The sequence below is a fragment of the Procambarus clarkii genome, chromosome 27, assembly GCF_040958095.1.
Source record: "Procambarus clarkii isolate CNS0578487 chromosome 27, FALCON_Pclarkii_2.0, whole genome shotgun sequence".
NCBI lineage: Eukaryota > Metazoa > Arthropoda > Malacostraca > Decapoda > Cambaridae > Procambarus > Procambarus clarkii.
In genome coordinates, this window is record NC_091176.1 from 6,281,853 (window position 1) to 6,308,083 (window position 26,231).

The following is a 26,231-nucleotide window of genomic DNA, read 5'->3' on the forward strand; positions in this document are numbered from 1 at the left end:
TTGTGTTTTTATGAAAACATATTTCAGAATTGCCTTTACCTTTTCACAGCATTTGTCGCTGAATGAGGAAGACTTGGAGCTTGTGCGAGTATTGCGAACTGGTGGGGTGGTAGCTGGTGCTTGGTGTGGGGAGCAGACTGTGACAGTAGAGCAGGAGCAGCTGGCCAGCAATGACTCAAGAGCAGCACTTCTATCCTTGCTCATAGCACGTACCACCACTATGCAACAATCACAAGCTTTACTACAACTCCTTAAACTCTGGCCACCATTTAATCACGAGGTGCAGTAATTGGCAGATTATCTTGCCATGTTCTAATATGTATAAAGTACAAAATTGTCTTACTAAGCTAGGTAATTATTTTTAAAATGTACAGTGCTTGATATGACATTTAGAAACATTTTCTGTAAAAACAAAACAAAGTTATTTGGTTAGATTTTATGCAAATATGCCATCCTTTCAGTTTCATGCTTTTCAGGTATATATGAATGTATCATCCAATCCTTGGCTTGCAGTATTTGACAAGATTTTGGAGATAAGAGAAAAGAAGCTATCATCTGGCCTAGATATTATTTGGGAAGCATCTCGAGATGCATTTCATCTAAATCAGGTATGTGTTACTGTCCAACTAACAGAAGTATTACAAAGAGATACAGATTTTGAATACATATGAACCACACATTTTTCACCATTCTCCCTGTCCAAGCCCTCCCCTTAAAAAAATAGGTGCAGCTTATAATGATCATCTTGAGGTAATCTTGAGATGATTTCAGGGCTTTAGTGTTCCCGCGGCCCGGTCCTCGACCAGGCCTCCACCCCCCAGGAAGCAGCCCGTGACAGCTGACTAACACACAGGTACCTATTTTACTGCTAGGTATCAGGGGCATAGGGTGAAAGAAACTCTGCCCATTGTTTCTCGCCGGCGCCCGGGATCGAACCCAGGACCACAGGATCACAAGTCCAGTGTGCTGTCCGCTCGGCCGACCGGCTCCCCGGATCATGTCCTGTTGGAAAATTAAATATGCTTTGCAACATAATCTAGAAGAGAATGGGTACATTGAAACAATTGATAAACTGAATTGAAGGACAAAAACTGAAAAGAGGACACTGGGGAATTTAGAAAATTTATTAATGAGTTCAGTTGGACAGACTTGTTGCTAGGCAAGGAAGTAAATGAGATGTATGCTAAATTTTGCAAAATATACGATGAATGCACACAAATATTCATACCAAAACTGAGATGCAGGACCAGAAAACAGGATTGGTTCAACAGAAATTGTGAGAGGGGTCAGAGAGGAAAAGACAAAAAAAAAAAAAAGTTCAATATTGGAAGAGGCCTAACCTGCAAACATACTAGCATTACAAGCAAACAAGAAATAAGTACACAGCAGTGAGGAGAGAGGCAGAAAAGAACTTTGAGAAATGTATAGTGGAAAAATGTAAAACAGATCCAGGCCTTTTCTATAAATTCATTAAAGTTGCATTACCGAGCAAGCAGAGTCGGAAACCCAAGCCGGCAAGGAACCAGATGGAACGTCTGTCGTACATGAAACTTCCCAATTCTAGCGAGCTTGCCAGGAGATCGGAGACACTGTGGTTCCGACTGTGAGACTCTTGAGAAGTGACATCGCAAGATCATGAATATGTCAACTAGCAGGGTAAGCCAAAAAACCAGGAACCCATACCTGGCATGCCAGGAAAGAAACGCCCCATCCAAGAGGAACCCCCGGGACCCCTGAAGGACCAACAAGTCCGAGAACTGGATGACAATGAGAAGCCGCCAGCAGAAAAACACCGAAACGCAGATGCCCCAAACAGCAGGACAAAATCGAGATGAAAAACGAAGAGCCGGGTCCCAGGCCGAGGCCAATGAGAAAGCAAGCACCACGAACCGAAACGCAAAGCGAAAGGCAGGGACACCACATCCCACAGGAGCGGCGAACACAGCCCCAACAGGGCAGAACAAAGCACTCAATACTGAGTAAGGTATGAGGAGAACAAACCAAGATGTGAACAGCAGAAAAACAAAAATGCACCGCCCGAAAGGGAATAGCTCCTGGCTCCAAAGATAAAGGCCGGAGCCAGGGCCCGAAACCTAGCACTTCCCGGCCCAACGAAAAGAAACTGCAGGGAGTAGGAGAGGAAGAACAGAAGCCACATCAACCTGCATACAGGACAACCCAGAAGCTAGAAGTGCCAAACAAGGAGATGATGACAACTCAGGACCAGAACCAAACATGGGGCAGTGCAAAAACAGGGAACTGAACAGGGACAAAGTCCACCTAGTATTGTTGGGAGTACTTGGGGCACTCTCTTATTCTCACTATTTTTTTGTTTTCTTGAGTTTGTGGCTTGAGTATTGGACTTGGTACATAAGACTTTTCAACCACTTCTACGGTTTCTCTGTGTTTTCTAGTTAAAGTAGTGGTGGCAGGACATCGCTTGCCTGCAAGGATGTGAATTCTTTTCTCCCTCTACTGCATTTGAGAGGGATAAGCATCTGTCTGGTGGTAGTGGACTTTGTTGAGCTTGCTCTCAATCTGCCCTTTTGCTGTAGACACCAGTGGTGTGGTAGATGGATATCTAGGCTCCTCCTGGCAGGCTTGGACTGGGAATACCCTAATGTATTTTTGTTTGTTGTCTCTTTCTAATTTATGTAGTTTCCATTTTGAAAATTATTTCTTGTTGTCTTTGAGGCATCATTGGAAGTAAGTGCCAGGGTACTATTGTATGGGTGCCAGCCTAGAAATTGTGTTGAAAGTAATGAAATGCCCCTTGATGGACAGCACTTCAGTAGCTCCCTGTATCTACCCTGTCATTCCTCATTTCCTATATGGATGTGATGAAGCTTATGGATAGTGTGTTAAGGGGGGTGGCTGACATGAACCCTGGGTGACCTGAACATCCAGGGAAGTTGGGTCAGGTGTTTGCCTGTTCTGTCATTTGAGTTATTTGACTATATCAAATAATTATCAAAAGGTTCCAAACTTGGAAGGCTATTTAGCATCATCTGTATTACAGGACAGTCAAAACTTCCCAGGTATAATTCAGTATCATAATACAAGAACAAAAAGACATAAGGTGGCTTTCTGGAAGTTCACCTTGCTAGTGGGGTGATCTTTTAATAGGGGAGGGAAGGCAATATATACTGTACTTGCTCCATATGAGCTGAGGAGTTTTAGTACCTGACATTAGTCAAATATATTTTTCTTGTTCTGTGGTGCTTATAGTTCTTACCTCAGTACATTTTGCATATATATAATCTGTCATTCATATTTTCAACCTTTATTATGTATAAAGTCTTTTAAATCATTGTGTCTGGTGATGTCTTAATCCATTTTCTCAGTCCTTGAAGAAGCATACTCCAGATTGTTAATAATGAACCAATTGCCACTACAAAGCTTATTCTGTTACTTTTCTTTCCAGTTACCTAATGAAGGTCTCAGTGTATTGGTGAAGAAACTTCAGAGTCTAGGTCGAGAGGCTCTTAAGTGCAGTTCTAAAGTGGCGCTGCTCTCAGATGATGCTACAGTCCATGGAGCTGTCCTACAAAATATGGAATCCATTAAGGAGGTAAATAAATTTGCTTGATATAACCACAAGGTTCCATCTTAAGGGCAATCCTTTGTCATACACATCAATGACAGATGAGAATGTTACAAACTACATCATCAAATTTGCAGATGACTTGAGATTTATGGTAAAGCAGGAAGCGATAAGGATATTTAATCCTTATACAGAGATCTAGCTACATGAACTCAACAAATGGTTGCAAGAATGGCAATTGCTTTTTCTCATAATAAAGACCTTGCATGTAACACACATCATGGTTACCAAATCTACATTATGACCTTGCAGCAGATTGATGAAAAAAGAGAACCTTGGATTCAGAATCCACCAATCATTGAAAGTTGCACAAGTGGGAGCTGCAGTAAAATAAAGCCAACCAAACCCTGGGAATAGTCAAACAAACATCATTACACACAGAACATATTCCTATTGTACATAGCTCGAGTGCATGGGGGGAGTTGTGTAAAACCCTGGTTTGTGTCTCGGAGAGGCTGCGGGATCCAGTAAGTTCAGTAGAACTTCGGTCAACTCTTTTAACCATATCGTAGCTAGTCGATTAAAGTCGATTAAGGCAGCGTCTGGGATGCTCCCGGACGCAGGTTCGAATCCTCGTCACGGCCCTTGTGGATTTGTCAAACAAACGTTTGACTTCAAGGAAAAGTAGGTAGTTATTCAACTGTACAGATCTCTAATGTGCTACCATTTAGACTACTGTATCAAAGCATGGAGACCTCATCTTCAGAAGAACACATCTGGTTTCGAGAAAGTTCAGTATTGGGTGATAAAAATAATCTTGGAAATAATTCAACACTTATCAGAAACAGTTGAGAGCCACAGGACTAACAACATTACTAATCAGACAGGACAGGATTGATATCATCAAAACTTTTAAAACAGTGAACAGTTTAAAAGATATTGTTCCAGACTACTTCTTTAAAAGATCAAATACTCACCTAATTGTGCTTGCGGGGGTTGAGCTTTGGCTCTTTGGTCCCGCCTCTCAACTGTCAATCAACTGGTGTACAGATTAGACAGATTAGAAATGTAACACATAAAAGGAGCAGTGGCTTCAAGCTCAACAAGCCACAATGCAGGACAAAACAGGAGATTCTTTTTCTCTTATAAGGTTATAAACCCATGGAACCTCTCACCCATTCAAGTTGTAAATGTCAAATAATGAATAAGTTCAAAATCCAGCTTTGTAAAATCATCAGAAAAAAGGGGGGGGGGACCTTTGACAAGCTGCCGGCTTCCTGTCCTCGCCTGTGGTCGCTTCGGAGATGGTTGCTCCTGGTAAATTCCCATCCTCATTAGTCGCATTCCATACCCAATCAAATTAGATGCAACATTTTTCTTACCTAGTAAGTCATCAATATAATGTTTTAGCATTCTTTTACATCACATCACTAATTTATGCATTCTTTATCTCTTCTGTTTACACTAGTTACCATAGTTGCTACATTTTAGGCAAGCTATATAAATAAGCATAATCTTTACTGCTTGATGGGGTCCTGGGAGTTCTTCTACTCCTCAATCCCAGCCTAAGGCCAGGCTTGACTTGTGAGAGATTGATCCACTAGGCTGTTGCTTTAGCACCCCGCAGGCCCACATATCCACCACAGCCTGGTTGGTCTGGCACTTCTTGAGGAAAACTATCTAGTTTTCTCTTGAAGATGTCCACGGTTGTTCCAGCAATATTTCATATACTCGCTGGGAGGATGTTGAACAACTTTGGAACTCTGATGTTTATACAGTGTTCTCTGATTGTCCTTATGGCACCTCTGCTCTTCACTGGTTCTATTCTGCATTTGCTTCCCTATTGTTCACTCCAGTAAGTTGTTATTTTACTGTATAGATTTGGGACCTGGCCCTCCAGTATTTTCCACGTGAATATTATTTGATATCACTCTCGTCTCCTTTCTTGTGAGTACATTTGTAGAGCTTTGAGACGATCCCAATAATTTAGGGGCTTTATCACGTCTATGTATGCTGTATATGATCTCTGAACTCCCTTTATTTCAGCAATCTCTCCTGCTCTGAAGGGGGAAGTGAGTACTGAGCAGTACTCAAGATGGGACAGCACAATTGATTTGAATAGTACAACCATTGTGATGGAATCCCTGGATGTGAAAGTTCTCGTAATCCATCCTATCATTTTTCTGGCTGATGCAATATTTGCTTGGTTATGCTCCTTAAACGTTAGGGCATCAGACATAATTATTCCCAAATCTTTGACATGCTGCTTTCCTACTATGGGCAAAATCTGATTATGTTTTGTACCTTGTATTATGTTTAAGGTTCTCATTTTTATCGTATCTGAGTACATGGAATTTATCACTGTTAAACATCATGTTATTTTTTCTGCCAGTCGAAAGCTTTATTAATATCTGCTTGTAGTTTTTCAATGTCTTCAGCAGGGGTAATTTTCATGCTGATTTTTGTGTCATCTGCAAAGGATATATCTTGAGGTTATCTTGAGATGATTTCGAGGCTTTAGTGTCCCCGCGGCCCGGTCCTCGACCAGGCCTCCACCCCCAGGAAGCAGCCCGTGACAGCTGACTAACACCCAGGTACCTATTTTACTGCTAGGTAACAGGGGCATAGGGTGAAAGAAACTCTGCCCATTGTTTCTCGCCGGCGCCTGGGATCGAACCCAGGACCACAGGATCACAAGTCCAGCGTGCTGTCCACTCGGCCGACCGGCTCCCCAGGATAATACGAAGCTGTGACTTATATTTCTGTCTATATCCGATATGAAAATAAGGAAAAGCAGTGGTGCATAGGCTGTACCTTAAGGTACAGAGCTTTTAACTGTGCTTGGACTCAATTTTATGTGGTTGACTATTACTCTTTTGTGTTCTGTTAGATAGATAATTGAGTATCCAATGTCCTACTTTACCAATTATTCCCATTTGTGTGCTATCACTCCATGGTCACATTTATCGAGGGGACTTTGCAAAGTCCGTGTATACCACATCTGCATTCTGTTTTTCTTCCAGTGCCTCTGTGATTTTGTCATAGTATTGACCAAACCACATACTAGAAAATGAAGAGACGATGACATTTCAGTCCGTCCTGGACCATTATCAAATCGATTGTGTCGTAGTGGTCAAGTAGCTGTGAGAGGCATGATCTTCCAGCTCTAAGTCCATGTTGGTATAGGTTGTGAAGGTCATTGGTCTCCATGAAACTGGTGACCTGACTCCTGATCACTCTCTCAAATACTTTTATTATGTGGGACACTAGTGTAACTGGTTTGTAATTATTTACAGACCAGTTGCAGACCTCCAATGTGTAAGAGGGGCTATGTCTGCTGATTTAAGCGCATCTAGTATCTCCCCTGTGTCCAAAATCTTCCCTCCACACTATACTGAGTGTCTGTGCTACTGGCACTTTGCCTTTCTTTATAAATATAAATTCTATAAGTCTGGACTCGGTACTGAGTGCATGGGCATGTTGTCAATTTCTCTCTCAAAATCTGCCACGCTCGTGATAACAGTTATATTTACAGGGGTTTGGATATCACGCATAAAGAAGTTGTCTGGATCTCCACTTTCATGCTATTTATTGGAGTGTTAAACATGTCCTCGTACTGCTTTTCTGAGGGAAGCCGCTTCGGGTCCCCGGAGCTTATCCAGGTTGATAAGAAACTTTTAGACTTTGGCATCAGTTAGTGTGACTGGAGTTCTTAGGCTTACCGGGGACCACAAGGCAGAGCCTGGCCCCCCTCAGAGAGGCACAAGGAGCAATGGCCTATAGAAATGCACGTGTGATTTAGAGCATTCTATGTCTGCCATTGACTGGGTCGGGCACCCAGAAAGATAAGCATCCCAAAACAAACCCCTATTCTGGTTGAAGCTTACTACCAAAAGTCAAACGAGTGGACAGAACTCCCCCTAAGAAAATCAAGGAAACAAGCATGGCGTCATCACTGTTGCCGCGCCTGCCATCTGCGCAGCTCCCCCTCTTCCTGGGAAGGGGAAGGGGGAGCCCCAGACCCATCGCGCCGGTGACCCACACCTCCAGTTCTCGGCTGATGTGATTGAGGCTTTGTCGTGTGACTCCAGCTACTGTTTCTTGTCTCGGTGCTGGGCCTTGTGTTTAGTGCTGTCTTCAGGGTGATGCGTGAGCTGGGGCTAATCTTCACTGGTACTCTTGCTGCATGTGCTTAGGGATTCCCTTCCCTAAGTACCCTGTTAATTTTGCCTTTGGAGCTTGGGGTTATCTTTCACAAGTCACCTTGGGGTCTACCTCTGTTGGTCTTTTGCAGTTCGATAATTGACTGCCCTGAGTGTGCTGGGGGTTTCTTCCTCCCTTGTTTCCATTAGGGTAAGGGATAGTTTGCACTGGTAAGATGGCAGGGTACTGCACAGCTAGTTATCACCTATTATAGTGACCGGCTCTGTTCCGCCTGGATAGGTTGTCCTCTTGTGGGGTTTTTCTTTTTTGTTTTCCTGCCTGGTGAGGGAGGTCTGCCTTTTGGTTCGTTGCTCCCTATCTATGACTTGGGTTCGATATATCTGGGTTCTTGTTGGTACCCTCTGCTAGGCCCTCGTGAGTGGACACGTCCCAGGGATTATTGGGATCATCTCAAAGTCCTCCAAATGTACTCACTAGAAAGAAGACGAGAGAGATATCAAATAATATACACGTGGAAGATACTGGAGGGCCAAGTACCAAATCTACACAGTAAAAATAACAACGTACTGGAGTGAACGATATGGAAGAAAGTGCAGAATACAACCAGTGAAGAGCAGGGGTGCCAGAGGCACAATCAGAGAACACTGTATAAACATCAGAGGTCCACGGTCGTTCAACACTCTCCCAGCGAGCATAAGAAATATTGCCGAAACTACCGTGGACATCTTCAAGAGGAAACTAGATTGTTTCCTCCAAGGAGTGCCGGACCAACCGGGCTGTTGTGGGTACGTGGGCCTGCGGGCTGCTCCAAGCAACAGCCTAGTGGACCAAACTCTCACAAGTCAAGCTTGGCCTCGGGCCGGGCTTGGGGAGTAGAAGAACTCCCAGAACCCCATCAACCTAGGTATCAACCAACCAGCCAGGGATTCAGCTTTCAGCAGTTTTGATTGATATACTTGGGTGCCAGTTTGCAGTACCCTGCCTGGGCTTACCCCTTAGCATTACCAGTCTAAGGGCCCTGGGAACCCCATGGGGGCATAAGGGGTCCAATGGATGCGACCCCTGGGTTGCCCTCTTCCCCTTTTGCGAGTTTGAGGGTTGCTCTGTCCCCCTTGTCTCAGGGTGACTCACTGTTTTTGCCTCCATGTTGCCTGTTGGGTCGATGACACCTTCGACCCTGAGTCCTGCTGAGACTTGTTGCTTGTTTGTGACTCAATTCACCCAGTCCGCTGGTGACTTTATATGGGTGTAGGCAGCTCAGGCATTGCATGCTAGATTTATGTTGCTACAATGCACCAGGTTGATTACTACCCCGGAAGCCCTAAGGCTACCCCGTTTTGCTTATTGGGACTCGGACTTGGGGGTGTTGGTCGCTTCGACCTTGGTTCAGTCTGCACCCCCGCTGGGTTTGGGCTCCGGGGACTTTGCATCGGTTGCTGCATTGCTGGCTCCCTCTTCTTTTTTTGGGGGTTCAAGGCCTTGGCGCCTACCTGAGCCCTCACTCGATGTGTTCATGGATGCGTTGTCTCTTGGCTGGGGCTTTACGACCAGTGCTCACCAAGCTGGCCAAAGGCGGTGAGGTCCGTCCCTCTGTCGGGCTCACAGCATGGTGTGGGAGTTCGCGCTAGTGTGGATGTCGCTTCGGAGGGTTTGGGTCGCTCGCAGATCGATGATCAGGCTCCATTTGGACTGTTCCCCAGCTCGGTTCCTGAACCGAGAAGGGGTTCGATGTGGTCCTTGGCTCTTTGGGACTGGTCGCTTCAGGTGACTCGTCTGCTGAGTTCTCGGGGTTTGGCTTTCCTGGCCGTTCATGTTCGAGGGGTGTCCAACGTCCTGGTAGATGGCCTTGTCTCAGTTCATTCCCAGTCCTCGGAATGAACGGCTGACGCCAACTCATTCAGTTGGCTCTGCCGGGACGTACAGGCTCCCGGAGGTGGACCTTTTCGCGTCGGCGTGGTCAAGGTATCTCCCGGTATATGTGACGCCCTTCCCTGACTGCGAGGCCAGTCGGGGTCAGCGCTTTTCAGCAGAACAGGTCGAGGTGGGGTTACCTGTACCTCTTTCCCTCATTTCAGCTGTTACTCCAGGTCCTAGCTTGCTTGGAGAAGTACCAGGGAAGAGTAGTCCTCTTGGCTCCTTGGTGGCCGGCCCAGCCTTGGTTTCAGGTGTTCCTTGCTAGGTGTCCGAACCCAGGGGTTTTCCCATAGCTCCGCCTCTTTCAGATGATCCTTCCAGTCCATTACGTGGCTGGTTCGATCTTTTCCTTGAGTCTTCGCATCTGGTATTTTTTACTCTGGTCTAATTACCATCTGTATGGTAATCAGGTTGCTTCGTTAATGGTGTTCCACCTGCGTGCTTCGTCTTGGCAGCAGTATGAAGTTTCCTGGCGGTCCTTCCATTTCTTTTTGTCTATTCATAGGTGTACTTCGCTTTCTGTTCAGGTGGTCTTGTCTTTTCTCTCATGGTTGTTTCAGGACCATCATCTTATGGCGAATACTGTCTCCTTGTATCGTGTGGCTTTGGCAGAGCCGCTGCAGCTTGCTTTCGGCATCGATGTTACTTCTGCTTCGTTTCGCAAGCTGTCTCGGGCATTGTTTCACCTCCGGCCTGCTCATGCTCCAACTGAGAAGTCCTCGTCGTTGGACAGGGTGCTCTCTTATTTCTCTTCCTCTTGGTTTGTAGAGGCCCCATTGGATCAGGCTTGTCTCTCTAAGGCTCTTTTCTTTCCAGTTGGCATTGGCCTTTCGGGGGTCGGGTCGGGGAGTTTCATGTTCTCCTTCGGCGCAGAGGTTTCTGCTCTTTTCGCTCTGGTGATAGATTTGTTCAGTTTGCAGCCATCTCCGTTTTGTCTAGCGAAGAATGAGACAGCTGCTTTCCGGAGGGGTCCATGGATTGTTGCTGCTCGGTTGGCGAGGCCGGAGGTGCATCATGTGTTGTGTCTGGTTGCGGCTCTCCGCCGTTATTTGCGTGCCCCACAGCTTCTGTGTCCGGGGACGTGCTTTGGGTCGATTCGGTTTTCCTTATTCCCTGTTCCAGGGTTCGGGTCTCCCAGGTTGTCCGCAGGGTTATTTGGTCTAGCCAGCCTGTGGTCTATCCCCGTGCCCATGACGTTCGTAAGTTTGCTGCTCTTGCTGCAGTCTTCGGTAACATGTCTTGGGCTGACATTCGGGCGCTGGGTTTTTGGTGGTCGAATAGGGTCCTGGCTGCGTACTACCTGGTCACTAGTTCCGGGGGCCTAGTCAGGGCCTGTGTCGCTTTGGGTCGGCCGTTGCAGCGAGTTGTCTCGACTTCGCATTAAGGGGCGAGTGCCAACCGCCTCCTGGGTAAGTCCCTTTTGTTTTCATCTTTTGGTAAGTAGCTTCAGGGAGCCAAAGGGGCTTCCCCCAAAAAACAGCATTGAATGTAATGAAACATCCATTTTCTGGGTGAGACTCGGAGGCTCCCCGGCATAATCCAGTCCGCATTTTTTTGTGTGTTTTGACATCCAGCCTGTCGAACTGGAGGTGTGGGTCACCTGGCACAAGGGGTCTGGACTCCCTCTTCCCCAAGCTTTGCTGGCAAATGGCCTAACACAAAATGGTGGCGTGTGAATGTGGTGATGTCATGCTTGTTTGCTTGTTTCTCCTTGGAGAATTCTGTCCACTCGTTTGACTTTTAGTAGTAGTTTAAACCAGAATAGAGGTTTGTTTTGGGATGCTTACCTTTCTGGGTGCCTGACTCGGTCAATGGTAGTCATAGAATGCTCCAAATCACATGTGCATTTCTAGAGGCCATTCCTCCTCGTGCCTCTACTGAGGGGGGGGGGGACCAGGTTTTGGCTCGTGGTCCCCAGTAGGCCTAAGAACTCCATTTACATCAACTTATTCCAAAGTCTAATAGTTTCATATCAGCCTAGATAAGCTCCGGGAAGCCTCCAGGTCTCACCCAGAAAATGGCGTTTCTTTACATTAATGCTTTTTCTGTGGGGAGCCCCTACGGCTCCCTGGAGCTTATCGGGCTAATGTATGTTATGTTAGACCGGGACATTAGCTAAGGAGTTCAGACCTACCAGGGACCAGCGCCAGAACCTGGCCCCTTCAGAGAGGTTTCAGGGAGCAATGGCCCTGGAAAACCCCATATGGTTGGGGGTTTTCCTTATCTGCCATCGACCGGGGTTAGGCACCCAGAAAGGTAGGCGTAACAAAACAAACCCCACATGGTAAGAAACTACAACAAAAACCGAACAGAGAGGTAGAAAACTCCCTACAATCCCAAGGAAACTAGCAAACAAGCAAACATCACACTTTACTGCCGCGCCGATCGTCCGCGCAGCCCTCCCCACCCCGGGAGGGGGAGGGGGGAGCCCCGGACCTACCGCGCCGGCTGCCAAGCTCCAGTTTGTTCGCTAATGTCAACCGGGATTGACGCTTCTCTGGCCTCAGTTTCCTAGGCGGTGTTTGCCTTGTGTGGCGTTCACTGCCGTGTGTTGTGTTGTGCGGTGACCAGGAGTACTTCATCAGTGCCGGGGCTGCATGTGCTTAGTGGCTGACTTCCCTAAGCGCCCTGTGAGTACTGCCCTTGCGTAACAGGGTTATCTTCCCTGGGGCGTTCGGGAACCATTCCCGTAGAGGTTCTTGCTGCTCGGCATTTGCCTCGCCCTTGGGGCCAGCTGGGGCTTGGGGCCCTTGTTTGGCCCTGGGTAGGGATTGGTATTGTGCTGGTTAGGGCGTCAAGGTGTTGCGCAGCCTGCCACCTAAGCGGCGGCCGGTTTCTGTTGCCTCTGGAGACGGTGTACTTTTGCGGGGTTTTTCTTTTGTTTTTCATTTTTCATGCCTGGTGGGGGTCTGCCTAAGGTGGTTATAGTTCCACTGGTAGTGTTTGGCGGCCCTCTGCTAGGCCCCCGTGCTTGTACACGTCTCAGAGGTTTTCAGTGCTATAATATACCCTCTTGTTATGTTTGGGTTTCTTAACCGGTTAGCAACACCTTGCCCGGGCTTCCCGTAGTTGTTACCCTACGGGCCCTGGAAACCCCTGTCTGGGCTCGGGGGACCATTGATTGTGTCTTCCGGGTTCCAACCCGTCTTGTACGGGATCGTTGGTTGCTGTTCCCTTGTCTCCGGGTGACAGTCGCCATTTTTACCTCCGTCATGCTGCCTATTGGGTCACTGACACCTTGACCCGGAGTCTTGCGAGTGATTCTCTGCTTGTTCTCCAGTACTCTCCTGATGTTGTTACTGTTCAGAGTACAGGCGGCATCCGTGTTGCAAGCTAGGTTAGGTTGCTGCAACATGCTAGGTTGGTTTCCCACTCGAATGCCCCGTGGCCGCCCCGTTTGGTTAGGTGCTGCTCGCCCCTTTCTCTCCATGTTCCCGGCTCCGGACCGTCTGCGGGTTTCGGGGTCGGGGCGGGGTTTAGTTGCGGCAGAGACTCGGGCGGTTTTCGGGGGCTGCCCCGTTCGGGTTGGGGACGGAGGTTTGAGCCTGTGCCTCCTGCCAAGGCTTCTGAGTCTTACCAGCGGCCCTTTCTTGTTGCCTTTTCCATGGACTCTTGCTTTTCTTTAAGGGCGGAGGGCTTGGAGGATGGCTCTGCCCCGGGGCCTCTGTTGTTGGTTCCCGGGGCTGTGGGGGTTGCCTGCTAGCAGTTCTGGGGCGGTTTTGCCCCTTCCGGGGTTTTTCTGCTGTTGGGCGACGTTTTTCGCCCATCCAGTCTGCTAGCTTCCCACATTTGCTGGCGTGTTTTTGTGTATTTAGCGTCAGTCACAGCCCCTGCTGGCGGCCATTTTCGTCTGCCGGTTTCACGGCGTGGCCACCAGGGCGGCGTTGCGGTTTGTTTACATGCGTCTGGGTGTGCGAGCGAGCGTCTCTGGTGAGTTTTCAAATTTTTGTCAGGGTTTTTGTTCTCCAGTTGTCGTTTCTTTGTTTTTCTGGTGTTTTCTTGCCGTTGCCTGTTCCTCTGGGAACGTTTGGGTGTTGATTTTGGGTCTGAGCATGTGGGTTTAGGCTCAGTGCCCCTGGCTGGTATGCTTGCTCCCACACCTTGCCCCTCGGTTTTCGGTCTGTTGGGACTGTTTTCCCAGGGCGTTCTGCTGGGGGCTGTGCTTTGCCTTTCAGTGGTGTTCTCCGCCGGCAAATGTGGTGGTTTGGGCTCCCCCTTGTTCGATTCTGGGTTCCTTTGGGTTCCTTGGTTTCGTTCTGGAGGTTTCTTCCTCTTGGGCCCCCTTTTGTGGGTTCAGGGGACTTTGTTTCCTCGTGTGACCCGGTTCTGCCTTTTGGGGTTCCGGGGTCTTCCTGGCTTGCAGACTGATCTTTTTGGGTCTTGGCACATGTTGTGGTTGTGCTGGGACTTTGTGGTTTTGCTGTCGAGGTGGGCCTTTTGATGCAGTTTTGTGCCTTCTTTGCCTGGCCGGCGTAGTGCTCTCTGCCACTAGTCGGCGACTTGTGCTTTTACAATATATGTCCTCACCTAGTTGTGCTTGTGGGGGTTGAGCTCTGGCTCCTTGGTCCTGCCTCTCAACCGTCTATCAACAGGTGTATAGGTTCCTGTGCCTTTTGGGCTCTGTCATGTCTCCATGTGACATGGTATGGGGGTCAGCCTCGTTATTTGTGTGTGGAGTCACCGCATTACTTCCTAGTGCTTTCCCGTTCCCATTCTGACACTAAAAAAAAAAAAAAAAAAAAAAAATCTATCTGTGGCTCTTTTGGGTACTCAATTTCCACCTGTGTCCCCTAGTGCGTGTGCCCCTTGTGTTAAATAGCCTGTCCTTATCAACCCTGTCGATTCCCTTGGGTATCTTGACTGTGGTGATCAGGTCTCCCCTCACTTCATCTTCCAGCGAAGTGTGGTTTCATTCCCATAGTCTCTCCTCATGACTTCGGTAGTGTACTTTTTCTTTCGGAAGGGGTTCTGTTCCCTTCTCTGTTGACTGGGCGCTGGGGGAGTAGCTTGCTCTGTTGCCTCTCGCTTGGTCCCGCTGTTGGTGGGCGCTTTGGGTTGTCTTCCGGCCTCTACTGGCGTCGGAGGACGGCTTCTCCCCCTTGGGGGGGGTTCAGAGCTGGCGGGGTGGGCTTCTTCCCCTGCGCTTCGTCATTTCCTCTTCGTGGGTGCATGGGGCGTGGTCAATCCGCCCCATCCTTCTGGGCTTCCCGTCTGCTCCTTGCAGTCATGAGCTTTTCCCGTCTGCAGTTCTTCTGGACTTCTTCAGTCTGCGCCCTGGATCCTCTGCCCTCCTCAGAGGACTGTTGTCTCCTGTTCGGATTCTGTTAGGGCCGGGTGCATGGATGGTGGCCCTGGACCTCCAGGTCACTTCTTGGCACGTTCCTCTCCAAGTTTTCTGGGGCTAGCACGGTTGGTGGTGGGGCTTCAGGTTTTTATTGCCTTCCCTATTTTGTCATGGGCACTTCGTATACTCTTTGCATCTTTACCGGATCTTAGTGCCCTGTCTGAGTCTGAGATTCGGTGTCTGGCCTACCTCGACGACTGGCTGGTGTGGGCTCCCAGTCAGTCCGCTTGTCTGCTCGCCAGGGGATGGTTCTTTCCAGATCGCCGGGTTTGGTTTCCTGGTGATCTGGAGGTTTTTCCATCTGTTTCCGTCCTGGGTTCGGACCTGGGCCTTGTTTACGGCTCTTGGGCCCCTCATTGTCTTCCCTCCAGAAGTGTTACTGCGGCTGTGGTCCCGCCTTTGGCTGTTCAGGAGAGGGGTCCCGGGTTGCTCAGCGGTTGCTTGGGCGGTTGTGCGGGAGTCTGCACTTCGGCGTGCTTGTCTGCCCGCGGAGTCGGGTTTGGCTACGGCGTCGGTTGGTTCCTGCAGAGACTCCCCTTCCGCCTCTTGCATTCCTTGGGTTCCTCCGGGGATCTTGTGTTGGTGCTGCGTCACCAGCTTCCTCTTTGGGGTTTTCGGGGTTCCATGCCTTGGCACCTCCCCGAGCCTTCGCTCGATGTGTTCACGGACGGGTCGTCTCTCGGCTGGGGCTTTGTGACCAGTGCTCACCAGGTCGGCCGAGGTTGATGGAGTCTCTGTCAGTCGGGCTCACAGCACGGTTCGGGTGTTCCTGGCTGTCTGGTTTGCGCTTCGGAGGGTTTGGGTCACTAGGTACTCTACCATTCAGCTCTGTTTGGACTGTTCTCTGGTGGTTCTTGCCGGTACCACAGGGGTTTGGCTAACCGTGTGGTTCGTGTCCGGGGTGTGTCCTGCGTCCTGGCGGACAGCTGTCTCGGTTCATTCCTCTTCGTGGGTTGGCCAGTCGTCGCCGATTCGTTTTGTTGGCTCTGTCGGGCATATGGACTCCTGGCCATGGACGTCGGCGTGGTCTAGGCGATGCCCATTTTGTGGCGCCCTTCCCACCTTCGAGGACTTCACGGTGGAGGCTTTCGGCAGGACTGGTCGAGGTGGGGGGTACCTGTTCCTCTTCTCCCGGTCCAGCTGTTGCTTCGGGTTCTGGCTCGGTTGCAGCCCATTCCCACGAGAACAGTCCTTATGGTTCCTTGGTGGCCGGCCCGGCCTTCTTTTCAGACGCTGCTTGATAGGTGTCCGTACCCGGGGCGTTTTTCCTGAGGCTTCGCCTCTTTCAGCAGGCCGAATCGGTCCTGTCCGTGACTGGTTCGGCCTTCTCCTTGGCTCTTCGCGTCTGGTATTTTGACGCAGGTATCACCATCTCTATGGTGTTCAGGTGTCTTTGTTGACGGTGTCCCACTTGCGAGCTTCGTCTTGGAGACAGTATGACGTTTCTTACGTTTTCTCGTGTTTTGTTTCCCCTCCGGCCTGCTCATGCGTCGCCTGAGCCATCCTGGTCCTTGTTCAGGGTGCCTTCTTATCTTCCCCTCAGTTTGTGGTAGCCCCTTCGGTTCAGTTTCCTGCTCTTTGGTACTGGTGGTAGCTTTATAGGTGTGCAGCCTTTCTCTGTCCTGGCGCCGGTTGTGACGGCTGCTTTCCGGAGGGGTTCTTGGGGTATTGGTGCTTGATTGGTTTGGCCGGGGGGTGCGTCCTGTGTTGTCCGGTTGTGCTTTTTGCTGTTGCCGGCGTACCGTGTCTAGGGATGCGCTGTGGTTGATCCGGTTCCTTCGTTCCCTGTTTTCAGGGCTCGGGTCTCCCAGGTCGTCCGCAGTGTTTTCCTTTTTCCAGCCTGCGGTCTGTCTTTGCGCCCGTGCTGTTCAGACGTTTGCAGCTTTTGCTGCTGTGTTGGTGACGTCTCGGGCTCATTTCGGGCGCAGGGATTTGTGGGTAGCACGGGTTTTTGGTCGCCCATCCATATGTGCGTCTGTTCTTGGGCGTTCTTGTTGCCTTGGGTCGCAGGTTTGCGACCGGTTGTCTTGGCTTTGCGTTGCAGAGTTTGTGGCAGCCGCCTCCCGGGTTAGCCCTTTCTTTTCCTTCTCTTTGGGTATGAAGCTCCAGGGAGCCGTAGGGGCTCCCCACAGAAAACCAGCGTTGAATGTAATGAAACGCCATTTTCTGGGTGAGCCCCGGAGGCTCCCTGGAAACCCTCCCTCCCACCGGTCGGCGGTTTTTTCGCGTTGGTTGAAGCTTAGCTTCCGAACTGGAGCTTGGCAGCCGGCGCGGTAGATCCGGGGCTCCCCCCTCCCCCTCCAGGGGTGGGGAGGGCTGCGCGGACGATCGGCGCGGCAGTAAAGTGTGATGTTTGCTTGTTTGCTAGTTTCCTTGGGATTGTAGGGAGTTTTCTACCTCTCTGTTCGGTTTTTGTTGTAGTTTCTTACCATGTGGGGTTTGTTTTGTTACGCCTACCTTTCTGGGTGCCTAACCCCGGTCGATGGCAGATAAGGAAAACCCCCAACCATATGGGGTTTTCCAGGGCCATTGCTCCCTGAAACCTCTCTGAAGGGGCCAGGTTCTGGCGCTGGTCCCTGGTAGGTCTGAACTCCTTAGCTAATGTCCCGGTCTAACATAACATACATTAGCCCGATAAGCTCCAGGGAGCCTCCGGGGCTCACCCAGAAAATGGCGTTTCATTACATTCAACGCTGGTTTTTTGTATCTGTTGAGTAGTGGTTATACAATGCGTATGCATTGTGCATGGTCATTTGCAGAAAATAGAAAGTGATCTTCTTGGTCCATTTGTGGGTTTTTCTTGCAAACTCATAATATTTGACCATTTGATCAAAATGATCAACACCTTTCATGAACTTATTGTAATCCACTATGGCCTTTGGTTTGTTCATTTTCACAATTTCTACTCCAGTTCTCCTGTCACGTTTACGAACGCGTTTCCTGCGCTGTACTCACCTAGTTCTCACCTAGTTGTGTTTGCGGGGGTTGAGCTCTGGCTCTTTGGTCCCGCCTCTCAACCGTCAATCAACAGGTGTGCTTGAGTAGTGTCGGCATTGTGGATATTGGTGATGACAGAGACGGGGCGCTTGTCCTTCCAAACTATAACATGATTTCTATTTCCATGAAAACTCCATGAAAACTATTTCATGGAGAAAAATCTGAGAGTATCCCCATCCATTTCGGTTAGAAAATGGAATTTATAGAAATATTTTTTCGATGGACTACAAAAGTAGGCTGTTATGCGGAATCGTAAGAAAAAACGGCGACGAGTTATCTCTAATCTAAAGCGCGAAAGTGTTAAGAGTTAGTGCTGATGTTCTTGAGGATCTTGAGGACAGACTGACGGCCTCGGCACACGACTCGGTGACACAAGGCTGCAGAAGACCAGAGACATTAACAAGATACCTGGCAGCCAAGACCCTGTTGAACCTCCAAAGTCATCATGCTCGAATATCAGCCCAAGACATATTATTAAACACAGCCATCAGAGCAGCGTACTTCTGGACATCATGAGCATGTGGGTAGACTATAAGCTGGCTAGCTTTAATGACAATGCGAACAACCTGAGAAATATGAGCCCTGGTAAAGGAAATCTGGCATAAAAACACCACTGGACAAAGTGCATAATGTATCCTCGGCCGAACCAACCAAACATCCACAAATAAAGGGCCCTTCCGAAAGCCTGCCAACTCATTCTTCATCAGAAAAAAAGAAGCTGACTGCAGCCAAACAAACAAACCACAAGAACCAAAAGAATAAAATCCCCAGTACTGAAGCAGAACATGAAGCTCACCCACCCAACTATAAATAAAAAATCTCCACGAAACCCCCAAGACCAAATCGCACCAAACAAGCAGCCCGGGAGAAACTTCGGCGTGCCATGTGCTACCTTAATATTGAGCCGCACAGACCACAGTGTGCCCCTCCCGACAAAATAACACTCAAATCCAAGGAAAGACAGATGCCACAGACCACTGGCTTACCTGCAGGGCACAAACCACCAAAGTGAGGAAGCTCCCTAAAGGTAGTGTGTCATGAACTCCCCAGGAAAGGCAACCCGGACCACAAAAGGGTAGTACTTACAGAGTGCCCAGGAAAAAAACCTTGAGCACATGCAGCTCCAGTACACTAAACTCCGGGCTTGCACACACTTCTGTGTAAGAGGCAAGCCCAAAAGCAAAAACACTACTCGAACACGGGAAACCAGAACCAGAGTGACGAACAACCAAAAGGCCCAGACATCAGTATAGAACTGATCAGTGTGGGGCCCAGCTGACCCAAACCAGCTCCCTCTCCTGTCTCCAGCGAGGAGGGAAGGAGGTGGGTCAGGGTGGGGGAGGAGCAAATTAGTGGGGGCTAGTTTCACAAAAATTTTATTTTGTTTTTATTGTTGGAGTTCTTTTGACAATTTTGGGGTTGTGGTCTCATTTTTTTAACCATGCAGTGGTTTGTTTTGATCGACCTTTTTTCTGTGTGGCCTCCCAAGGGGATGGCAAAGATGATTACCTTTAAATGTAAAGTGATCATAGGCCATCGTTCCCTGCACCTGTCTGAGGGGACCAGGTTCTGGCTCGTAGTCCCTAGTAGACAAATAGAACTCTGCGACTGGGTATTAAATAGTATGGTACTGATCAGTGTGTGTTAGCTTCAGGGAGCCTCCGGGGCTCACCTAGAAACTGGCGTTTCATTACATTCAATGCTGGATTCTTGAGGCAAGTTTCTTGATTTATTTAGTCTGTACCTCAGTCATGACAAATACTGACATTAACTGTTTTCTATTCCTATTGCTGACACTAAATTACAAGTCTTTCACCTTGAGGGCCAATTTTTTGTTGTCGACTGTAGAGAAGCTGCAAGTACTGTACAGTCCCATATAATCAGACTATCTTTCCCAAGGTGGTCAGTTGGCAGGTCAGTCACTGTGTGTACACTACTGGTATATAATAGGTTTAATCAAGGATGTTATTTTTCTCTCAGTTTTAGATTAGTTGCTTGCAGTTTTCTGTTAGGCTGCTAACCATTTTCATGGTAGTTTTATTTTTCTGAAATGCTGTATTTTAGGTGAAAGAATGTGACTACGATGGAGATCTGCTTTGTTGGGTGATCACCCGTGAGCTGGTGCCTCACTGTCTGCCCACACCAATGTATGGTCCACTTGTTGCCCATTTGGTAAGTTACTGTCTTCTTGCTTGCCTCTCTTGCTTATTTTTTTGATTTGCACTTTTTTTTGTCGTAAATATAGCTAATTTTCTGTTCTATAGTGTTCATCACTATACCTGTTTTAGTTTTGGATGCTAAATTGGTATTAGACAAATCCACAAAAGAAACAGTAAAAAAGGGTTGTGGCAGTAAATATGAGAAGAGTTGAAATATGAATCAGGAGGCAAAAAGGCTTGTTTCAAGAATTTACAAAATTTAGTTGATCAATGATAATTATTTGAAAGTTTATGCATCAAAATTAAAAAAAAAAAAAATCAGGTGGACTAATGAATTTAAAAAGATTTTTTTTTTGTAACTATTTTAATACTGTAATCATTTATCAGATAATAGTGATTTTCTTGAATATACAGGATAAACTTTTTTTTTTCTACCTAGGTTGAGACTGGGGACAACACTATGTTGAAGTCAGCAGTGCAGCAATTATGTGATGCTGGTCACTATAAAGAGGCAGCCAGTTTAACTATTACTCAGACCTCCGTACCGAAGGCACTTCAGACAATGACATCAGCATTACAGACATACAAAAAATGGCTTTAAATCAACATTAATAAGAAATTTAAAACAGCAGCAGCAAAGTTTGTAATTTTAAGTAGTTAATGCATTCATATTGAAAAAGCAACATTAAAGTGTGTTAGTACACAGAGAAATCTCGGTAATGTGTTACATATCAATGAGAAAATCCACAGGAGCCTTGATGAGGATTCAAACCTATGTGCTGGGTATTCCCAGACGCATGCTCTAGACAACTAGGCCACAACATGGAAAGGAATTGCAACCTTGGGTTCTGCAATACCCACGAGGATTCCCAAGACTTCCACTGAAGTCGAACCAGGATTTCACACAATTCCCCCATGCACTCTGGCTCTGTCGTCCAGTAGTTCTACCTCTGACGTCTATCTTGCAAGCTGATTCCCAGGTTTCAATCTTTTCCATGCCGTGGCCTAGTCATCCAGAGCGTGCATCTGGGAATACCCAGCGCATAGGTTCGAATCCTCATCACGGCTCCAGTGGATTTTCTCATCAATATATATCACGTTAATGTGGTTTGTGTGTACTCACCTAGTTGTGTTTGCGGGGGTTGAGCTCTGGCTCTTTGGTCCCGCCTCGCAACTGTCAATCAACTGGTGTACAGATTCCTGAGCCTATTGGGCTCTATCATATCTACATTTGAAACTGTGTATGGAATCTGCCTCCACCACAACACTACTTAATGCATTCCATTTGTTAACTACCCTGACACTGAAAAAATTCTTTCTAACGTCTCTGTGGCTCATCTGGGTACTAAGTTTCCACCTGTGTCCCCCTTGTTCGTGTTCCACCCACGCTAAAGAGTTTGTGAGGTACTGTGTCAAAGGCTTTTTTTTTGACACATTACCTCACAAAAGGCTGTTAAAAAAGTTGGAGCAGCAGGCAGGAGTAAAAGATAAGGTGCTCCAGTGGATAAGGGAGTATCTAAGCAATAGGAAACAGCGAGTAACGGTGAGGGGGGGGGCATCAGAGTGGCGAGATGTCACCAGCGGAGTCCCACAGGGCTCTGTACTCGGACCCATCCTGTTTCTGGTACAGTATATGTAAATGACCTTCCAGAGGGTATGACTCATTCCTCTCAATGTTTGCTGATGATGCAAAAATTATGAGAAGAATCAAAACAGATGAAGAAAGACAGAGACTACAGGATGACCTGGACAAACTGGAGGAATGGTCTAGAAAATGGCTGCTAAAGTTCAACTCAGGAAAGTGTAAAGTAATGAAATTAGGCAAAGGGAGCAGAAGGCTGAACACAAGGTACCATCTGGGAGGTGAAATCCTACAAGAGTCAAATAGGGAGAAAGATCTGAGGGTCTGTGTTGTGTGTCTGTGTGTTAAAAGAGGGGCGTCAGAGGTAGAAATACTGGACGACAGAGCCAGAGTGCATGGGAGAATTGTGTGAAATCCTGGTTCAGCTTCAATGGAAGTCTTGAGAATTCTCATGGGTTCAGCAGAACCCAAGGTTGCAATACCTTTCCATATTGTGGCCTAGTTGTCTAAAGCATGCGTCTGGGAATACCCAGTGCATAGGTTCAAATCCTCATCACAGCTCGTGTGGATTTTCTGTGTTAGTGATAACATTTCAAGATATTTCTAGACAAAGTACACAAATGGTGTCTAAAATTGCAACAAAGTTAGTACATGGGCCATACAGTTCTGGCTCTTTTTCTTTGAATACTTTCATCCTGCATTTAGTTGGTGATTATATACTGTTCAGATATACTTTTATTCATACTGTATGTGTACACAAGGCAGCACTAAGCATCTGTAAGCACACTGCTCCTCCATAATCACTCTTTCTTCTTTTCAACACTTGGTGTAAATGTTCTTTGTAATGATATCTTGTGAAATTATGCTGAATGGTTCCCCTCTTTCAAGTTCATTACGGTACTTCAATGGCATGTGCAGATGTACTAAACAGTTCAGTGAAAAAATAACACACGTTATTTGAATAGTGCATTTTAAAATTATAAGCATTAGCAAACTATATATATATATACTATTATTGTATAGCTATGGACATTGATATTAATAATTTTGATAAGATAAAATTTACTTATCCTATGAAATATCCATATTTATGTCGTCAGCAGTTGCACACTCGGCCTACTTCAGTGCTCTATTTTGCACCAAAAATTGGCGATAAAATACAGGTCTTAATAAAGATAACCGAAAATTCATGAAACTATTCAAATACTGTATTGTCATGCAGTTTAAATTTTTAACACATTTGGAGATCATTGATACTCGAGGCATTATAGGAAAACAATTATGAAAAATGTTAGCCTGCTTGAGCTAATGTGATACAAGGTACAATATTTATAAGTAAAAGCCAATTTCCTTAAATATCTGTAAAGAAAAATATTGTGATGAAAGCCATATTTACTTGGAATATCCCTAAGTACAGTATGTTGTATGACATAATTCATCCTCTAAGAGTTAAATGACTATTCCAGTTGAAGTGTGGTGAATATAAAATTGAAATGTAAAATGCACTGCATATTTCAATACTTTCATTATAATATTTTTAGATTCTAATATAATTTGTAATAAAGTATTGTGTATCTGAAAGCCGTGTGCATTTCTATCTTCTATGTTATCCCAGATTCTTATCCCAAATATACATAAATAGTACAGTGGAATATTCATACACATAATGGTGCAATTTTAGTCAGACTTACACTGATATATTTATCCATTAAATGTAGTATTGTCAAGTAAATATTTTTCATGCAGGTGTTTACATCAAATATATTGCAATTAAATATAGGGCTTAACCTTTGTGCTGCGCGGCTTTTATTGTGACATTCTGGTGGTGTGAGGAAAATAAAGTGTTCTTCTCCCCCCCAAAATTAATTCTTTGTAAATTGTTAAAATCCCTTCCCTGAACATGTACATGTAAAAATAAATATATATACAGTATATAAAAAACAACTTTGGCTGTGGAGAAGATGCAATGTGACGTCAACGATACGTGTTCGCTCGTGCAAGAAGCTCCCAGAGGCAGTCACGCGAGCAATTCAAAACTTGCGAGTTGCCACAAATATATTTTCATTCATTTTTTCAATGCAGTTTCAATGCTTTCTTATTACTTGTTTTTATTGTATCTGATGCACATTTGTGTCCTTTATAATATGTATACAGTAGAACATTCATAATGTTCCAAGCAACTGTGATACATGTCACTAATATGTCCACAAAACATGTTTATTGTCACAATATTACTTGTTCAATATTTCAATATTCAATTTACACTATGTACACTCACACTATTTACAGTCATACACTTCTGTGTGCTTGCAAACAATGCACTCATGTACACCTTTGGCGTTAGTTCCTGGAGGTGGTATGTAGCCACACTTGTGAAGTGTAAGATAGTCTTGAAAAGATCTAGGAAATGATCAATGACAAAATCGTTCAACAAGGGATTGGGAGTCGGAGGCGCGTGCGCCAGCTATGTTTGCTCACTCAGAACTGAGCCAACCTGAGATCCTGGGGCATGTTGGGAATTCTTTTTCAAGATGGCTGCCTCTCACTGGAGGTCTCGGGCGTCTATTTCGTATCCAACAAACAGCGTACACGTTTTGAATCTTACTATATCCTAACATCGCTCACATGTCGGGTGGCGCACCGCCATACCCCCGTGTTATGTAGGGCGGCACAGTGCAGTAATTAAATACCTGAAGAGTTGCTCCAAGTGTTGCACCACTGTGTAGACAATATCCTGTTGGATAGATATTTAAGCAGTAGAGAAATGCATTATACTGTATTAGGTTTCAAAAATTGTACTCTTTCTGTATTGAATACATTTCCAATCAGTAGGCAGTGTAATTATACTTTTTCATGGACAAAATTTTATTTAGGATTTAAAGCGTTTACTGTAATTTCATTGATGTAATCAATATACTGTACAGTTTCCCTATGTTGCTAAGAAATTTGGTTTTATTTTCCCAAGAATAAATGCATAGTTCTGTTTTGCTGATGTAATGGTTGTGTCTGGAAAAAATAATTATATAAATACTTTCTTACTGTAATAGTATTTTTTGGTCCTCATAAAATGTTTACAAATGTATGAAGAAGTGTTTTTGAAGTGCTCGGTTCACTGAAACCTGAAGCAGCTGCCTCAGTATTAGGTCGCTTAGTAGCTGTCTGCTAAGTCTTTTATGTGTGTATTATTTTATGTCAATTTTCCTGATACTTAAGATTTGCACATAAGAATTTTACATGGCCACCATTGCAATAGCATCAAACTCGGTTCTTCTTTCAGTAAAACTATTGTTGCAAAGCAGCCCTTAAACTTGTTCATTATTTCCCTAGACTCTTCACTTGGCATAGGCACTGTGTCTTTACCATTCTCCTCCTCCGTATCATTGTATTTCCTCCACCCAGTGGTACTCCTGTAAACTGATATCTATCAAGTCCTCCCTCTTTTCTTGAGACTATTCTGTTAACTTAGCCAACAAGTTTGTGTCTTAATTTTTGTCACTTGTATCTGTTTTAGCCTTTCAAAATTGTCATAATAATAATTGTCATACAAAATAGTGTATATATATTGGGTTATATAACATTGTATACATATGGTACAGCATTATATTTTCTGAGGGGAGCCCCTTGTGGCTCCCTAAACCCCTAGGCTGCTCTGGGCTATTTGGCCTTCAACACCCACAGGCGCAACAACAAAAATTTAAAAATATATTTTGTCACATAAAAGTGTTCATTTGTGTTTCCTGGTCACAGGAAAAATAATAAAAAAAAAATCGTAGGTGGCATATTTTGGCCACAGTAGGGTGGGGAATTCTGGCAAAAAAGAGGCATTGACAGAGCAATTGTTGGTGATGGTCTGCTCCACCTGAGCTGTCAGGCAGGAGTTGCCACAAAGATATTACCTAATTGTTTCAATGTCTCTGTTTTTTTTTTAAGTTGCTTTACAGTAATATTATTCAATATTGTTTAGTGTGATATATTTATATAATAAAATGTGGTCAGAACCTGGCTGTCTGCACTGTGATGAAGTTGTAGCATCTTGAAAGAGGAGGAAATAGACTCGTCGAGTGTTACATTATTCCTGGTGAATGTCAGTGGTGCTGAAGATCTGCAGTATCACTCGAGAATCTGAATTAGACTAACTCCATTGGCTTATATTACACGCTTCTCCTCATTTTGGCCAAACTGACCAACATCTAGCAGGTTGGGAAGAGATATTGATTGCAATTATTTGTACACTTGGAAACTGTAATTAGTGGACCTAGGATTAGTGTAGAACTTATTGGAATGTGGAACACTTAATGATAGGTTATGAGGACTTAACAAGAACATCTAATTATCTGCAATTAAGCTAATGAGAATATGGAGCAAGTATATTATTTCTTAATATTGTTGCTACAAGAGTGATCCTTCTGGCTTCTTGGTGGCTGCCCCAGCCTTGGTTTCTGGCGCTGCCTGTTTAATATCCAAACTCGGTCATTTTCCTGTGGCTCCCTCTCTTCTAGACAGTTTCCCCTCCCTGTCCAGCTCGTT

The 26,231-nt window shown here is 46.1% G+C and overlaps 1 protein-coding gene across 3 annotated transcripts in view; it reads left to right on the forward strand.

Moving 5' to 3' along the window:
- LOC123762748 (NBAS subunit of NRZ tethering complex-like) overlaps positions 1 to 24,743 on the forward strand; it is a 504,795-nt gene extending 480,052 nt beyond the window's left edge. For all 3 annotated transcript variants that reach the window (XM_069332294.1, XM_069332295.1, XM_045749508.2), the window contains 5 exons: positions 50 to 280; positions 477 to 608; positions 3,425 to 3,571; positions 20,028 to 20,135; positions 20,562 to 24,743. In XM_069332294.1, the coding sequence (XP_069188395.1) occupies positions 50 to 280; positions 477 to 608; positions 3,425 to 3,571; positions 20,028 to 20,135; positions 20,562 to 20,723 (780 nt within the window). In that variant the 3' untranslated portion in view covers positions 20,724 to 24,743. The remainder of the gene's footprint in view (positions 1 to 49; positions 281 to 476; positions 609 to 3,424; positions 3,572 to 20,027; positions 20,136 to 20,561) is intronic.
- Positions 24,744 to 26,231: the final 1,488 nt, after the last annotated feature.